This window comes from Galeopterus variegatus, unplaced genomic scaffold, assembly GCF_000696425.1.
Source record: "Galeopterus variegatus unplaced genomic scaffold, G_variegatus-3.0.2 Scaffold1059, whole genome shotgun sequence".
NCBI lineage: Eukaryota > Metazoa > Chordata > Mammalia > Dermoptera > Cynocephalidae > Galeopterus > Galeopterus variegatus.
Window position 1 is genome coordinate 440030 of NW_007727170.1, and position 5569 is coordinate 445598.

At 42.2% G+C, this 5569-nt stretch overlaps 1 protein-coding gene across 1 annotated transcript; it reads left to right on the top strand.

Annotated features, from left to right (window-relative positions):
- Positions 1–4464: 4464 nt before the first annotated feature.
- LOC103591962 (sericin-1-like) lies at positions 4465–4814 on the top strand (the record flags this gene model as incomplete). Its single annotated transcript, XM_008574537.1, has 1 exon — positions 4465–4814. A coding segment is annotated over exon 1 (350 nt), but the record flags the coding sequence as incomplete, so codon positions are not given.
- Positions 4815–5569: the final 755 nt, after the last annotated feature.

Genomic DNA, 5569 nt, shown 5'->3' on the forward strand with positions numbered 1-5569 from the left:
CTTTTTTCGTGACCGGCAACGGATGGCAACGGATCGCAACCCTCAGTGACGCCCCCGTACCGGACCGGGACCGGCAACGGGATCGCAACCCTCGGTGTTGCTCCCGCGCCTCGCTCAGCCAGTGAGTGGGAACCGGTCTGTATGTGGGATCCGAACCCTCGGGCGGGAGCGCCGCCGCGCTTCCCAAGCAGCGCACTATCCAGTGCGCCACCGGGCCGGCCTGGATGCTTACATAGTTTTAAAGTGCCTCCCCACGAGATACTTGTTAATTATATGGGGGAAAAGTATTAACTTTACCGAGAAGAAGCCTGGTGGCAGACACCACCTGTGGTAGATTGAATAATGCCACCCAAAATGTCCACATCCTAATCCCAGAACCTGTGGGCGTTATTTTATATAGCAAAAAGGATTTTGCAGGTGTGATTAAGTTAAGGATTTGGGGATGGGAAGACTGTCCTGGATTATCTGGGTGGGCCCACTATAGTCACAGGAGTCCTCATAAGAAGAAGGCAGGAGATCAGAGGGGAGGATGAGATGTGGAGAGGTAAGCAGAGATAGGAGCGATGCAGCTACCAGCCAAGGGATGCCAAGGTAGCCTCTAGAAGCTGGAAGAGACAAGGAGTGGATTCTCTCCTGGAACCTCCAAAAGGAACCAGCCCTCCCAATACCTTGATTTTAGCCATATAGGACCAATTTGAAACTTTTGACCTCTAGACTGTATGAGAAAAAAATTAAGTTTTTTTAAGCCACTGCTTTTGTTGTAGTTTGTTGCAGCAGAAATAGAATGAATACTAATCTACCACTTTAACCAAGTGATCAAAAAATTAACGTTACCAGAAATAGGGTAAATCAAAATTGTGTACCCCCTGCTAGGGTGCAATTGGAAGAACATAGAATCACTTCTCCAATATCCTGCTGAAGATGTATAACTTGAGTCTAGTCATGAGGATACATCAGGCAAACCTAGATAAAGAAACGTTCTACAAATAACTGGTTATCTTCAAAAGTGTCAAGGTTATGAAAGTCAGTGAAAGACTGTTTCAGATGGAAGGAGACTAAAGAGATATCACAACTAAATGCGACATGATTCTGAAATGGATCCTTTTGCTGTACAGGACACTACTGGGACACCTGGCAAGACTTGAGTTGGGCCTGAGGATTAGATGTATCGAGATTAATTTCCTGATATTGACGTCTATATTTTGTCCATATAGGAGAATACTCTAAAGTATTCAGAGGTGATGGGGGCATATCGTATTGGAAATGTACTTCCAAATGCTGCAGGGGGAAAACATTTCTTCATATGGTACTTGTAACTTTTTTGTAAATTGGAGATTTTAAAGAAAGCAAAACGAGTCTACAACCCAAGATTTGAAAACATATGAAGCAATCGATAGTCAATAAAATAATCAGCAAATTCACTCCAGAAAAGTAAGTTTTTATGGAAATCTGACAAACATTTTTTTTAAATAATAGAAAAAGAGGAAAATGGATCCAATTATTTATTCAGGATAGTATAATCTTGATACCACATTGGAGCAAGGACATGCAAGAAAAGTACACTGTAGACCAATCTGAATCATGGGTCTTTATCACAGGGAGGTGGCACGGAGCAGTGGTCAGTACATGGCCTCTGGAGCCAGGCCATCTGGATTTGCATTCTGGTGCCACTATCTTCTCTGTGACCTTGGGGAAGTGACTTGACTTCTGTGTGCCTTAATTTTCTCATATATAAAAGAGGAAAATAACCTTTACAATAAGCCTTCTAGGATAAAATGAAATAATTCATGGAAAGCACCTTAATAGTGCCTAGACCATAGAAAATCTAACAAATGTTAGGTATTGTTAGCTATTATGAACACAGTTTCCAAAATTCTAAATAAAATAATACCAAGTTGAATATAGCAGTGTCCGCAAAATAATAATAATAATAATAATAATAATAATAATAATAATGCATCATGGCAAGTAGGTTCCAGTTCAACAATACAAGAATAAGCAAACATCATTTACTAATGTAATATGCTTCCTTAACAAATGAAATACTCATTCAGTGCAAACTATTAGAAAACTACTTCCTTAAACTAAGAAACCTGTAGTAATGATCATACTTAATGGTAAAACTTTAGAAGCAATTTCCATCAAAGTCAGGACTTAGACCAAGATGCCTTCTATCACTGTTTCTATTCAACATTGTACTGAGGTCCTAGGCAATGAGTTAGTTTAAACCATATGAAATTGCCAATTTTTATGTCACACCCTGTCTAATATCAGCAATTTATATGATTCAACCTATAACAGACAGAAATAGAAGAAATAAAATTTAGAAATTGGAAAGGAAAAATACCCATATTTGTGTACACATGATTTCCTATGTAGAAAATCCAAGAGAATACACAGATAAATTATTAGGATTAGTAAGAAAGATAGCAAGATTGCTGAATTTAAGATCAACTTTAAAAAAACTTGTTAGTTTTCCTATACATTAGTAATAACAAATTATAAAATGTAACAGAAAAAGATCCTATTCATAACGGCAACAAAAACCTGAGAATATGTCTAACAAAAATACACGAGACCTTTCATAAACAATATTGCTATGGTCTGAACATGTCCCCTAAAATTCATGTGTTGAATCTTAATCACCAATGTGATAGTATTAAGAGGTGGGACCTTTAGGAAGTGATTAACTCATGAGGGCAGAGCCTTCATAGATAGTATTAACACCTTATAAAAGGGCTTGGTGGGGTGAGTCGGCTTCTTCTGTCCCTTCTATCATGTGAGGACACAGTGTTTGTTCCCTTTAGAGGAAGCAGCATTCAAGGTGCCATCTAGAAAGTAGAGATAGGGCCCTTACCAGACACCAAACCTACTGGTGCCTTGATCGTGGACTTCCCAGACTCCAGAACTATAAGAAAATAAATTTCTGTTGTTTATAAATTACTTAGTCTCAGGTGTTTTGTTATAGCTGCACAAACATACTAAAATAAATATAAAAATTACTTCAGGGACTTACAAGAAGAACTGACTAAATGGAAATATATACCATATATTATTATAAATGGGAGGGCTCAATATCATAAACATAACACTTCTCATCAAATTAAGCTATAAATTCGATGCAACTCCCACACAAATCCCAATAGAATTATTCATGGAATTAGACAGGTTGATCCTAAAGTTCATGTAGAAGTCAAGGGGCCCAGAACAGTATATACCACACATGGCTGGTGTCCTGCCCATTTGGCATCACCAGCCCCATACATGTCTACAAGAGCAGCCTCAGTGTATTCATCATGCCTTTTTATTCAGTACTTTTTTTTTTTCTTTTTTGGCAGCTGGCTGGTACAGGGTTCTGAACCCATGACCTTGGTGTTATAAGGCTGCATTCTAACCAACTGAGCTAACTGGCCAGGCTTTATTCAGTATTTTCTGATGTTTTGACATCTGAGGCCTTGCTGATCCTGGAGAGACTGTCCCTTCCAGGCTAGCCGGTTCCTGGAGATAGTAAAGGACTTGCCTGCAAGTGCACCTTTCATATGCAAACCAACCAATCCAAAGTGCACACTCTCTAACTACCTCCTTTATCTAGCTCTTACACCCTAAGCCACTGCCCATCTACCCTAATCACCCCAGGGCCATGCATAAGACAATTAGGGACAGCCACTACTCCCCAGAGCCCTAGCTAATCCTAAATTTGCTCACACTGTCTTGCCTTGCTTTTCCCTTGTAACCCACAATAAAAGCCCTTGCCCATATTCCCCTGAGCTCCTTCTACCGCCTGACCAAACCTGGTGCTTCCCCATGTAGCCCTTTATGGCATGCCCTGCCTCCTGCTTCTAGGCACCTCTGAGCATTAAAAACTTCTTCCTTCATGACAGTCATTTCCATGTCTGTGTCTCATCATATCTGATTAAGGCAAATCCTGAGTGTATTTTAAAGCAGCCAGTGAGAAATGGGAGTTGGTGGATAAATATCCAAGCTTCCTTGCCCCTCAGTCAGAATAACTCTGAAGTGCCCAGTAAGACTGAGCTCTGGTTACCCTTTGTGGTCACCTGCTCATTAATGCACCGTCAATCAGATTTCTTTCCTCCCTTTCTCACTTCGACTCTCCCAGCTGTGCTTCCTAGGATCACCTCCTAAAGAAAATTCTTACACCCAAATACTTGTCTTGGGTTCTGCTTCTAGGGGAACCCAAATGAATATACATTTTTAAAGGAGAAGAATGACATAGGAGGTGGTGAGTACTATAATGCCATAGAAATTAAGAAACTGAGGCTCCTGCCATTTTACCATGTGATACCCTGCATCGCTGTAGCCACCACCAGGAAAAGGCTCTCATGAGATGTGTTTCCTGGACTTTGGACTTCACGGCCTCCGAAACTTAATTCTTATTTAGTGGTAAATTGACATGCATACGAATGAGAAAATTTCAAGTATGAAGCAACCTGAGGCCCATGCCAGATGCAGCTGCCCCAGAATCAATCAATTAACTTATTGAGTAGCGGAGGAACCAGCGGCAGCGACAGCAGTGGAGGAGCTGGTGACAGCGGCAGCGGCACCCTCGACAGCAGCGGCAGCGGTGGGAGCGGCGCCAGTGGTAACAGCGGCAGTGGCAGCAGCGGTGGAACTGGCGGTGGCGGCAGCGGCGTAAGTGGCACCGGTGGCAGTGGGGGAAGCGGCGGCAGCGGGGGAAGCGGTGGCAGCGGAGTCAGCGGCAGTGGAGCCGATGGCAGTGGTGCCGGCGGTAGCGGCATGAGCAGTGGCAGCAGCAGCAGCGGGGGAACAGGCAGCGGCAGGAGCGACACCCTGCGGTACCACCTCGTCACCCAGCAGCCCGGCAGAGTCCAAGCTGACCAGAGAGGTGGCTCCCCAGAGAGGCGCAAGACCCAAGGTAACCACACACACAAGGCACTAGTCACCAACTGAGTAGTCACTGAGGTAGCCATACCAAATTGGCAACCCCAGCAACATCTTAGTCAGGCAATAGTGTCAAATCTGTGAACTGTGAAACCCCCTGCCACAATGAATAAACATCAAAGAAAAGACACCAGACATACGAAAAATCAAGAAAGTACACCACCCAAAGATAATAAATCTCAAGCTCTAGATCCTATAGAAAAAGAAGCCCTTGAAATGACTGACAAGGAATTTCGAGTGATAATTCTAAGGAAACTGAATGAGATACAAGAAAACTCAGCTAGACATCATGATGAAATGAGGAAAAGTATACAGGACCTGAAAGAGGAAATGTACAAGGAAATCAATGCCCTGAAAAAAAAATCTAGCAGAACTTGCTGAACAGAAGAAGTTATTCAGCGAAATAAAAAACATAACGGAGAGTTTAACCAGCAGGCTTGTCGAAGTTGAAGAGAGAACCTCTGAACTTGAAGATGGGCTGTGTTTAATAACACAAGCAGACAAAAAAAAAAAAAATGAATCAAAGACATTGAAGAAAATCTAAGAGAGATATCAGATAACGTTAAGCGCTCAAATATCCAAGTCATGGGTATTCCAGAAGGGGAGGAAAACGGAGATTGCATTGAAAACATATTCAACAAAATAGTGG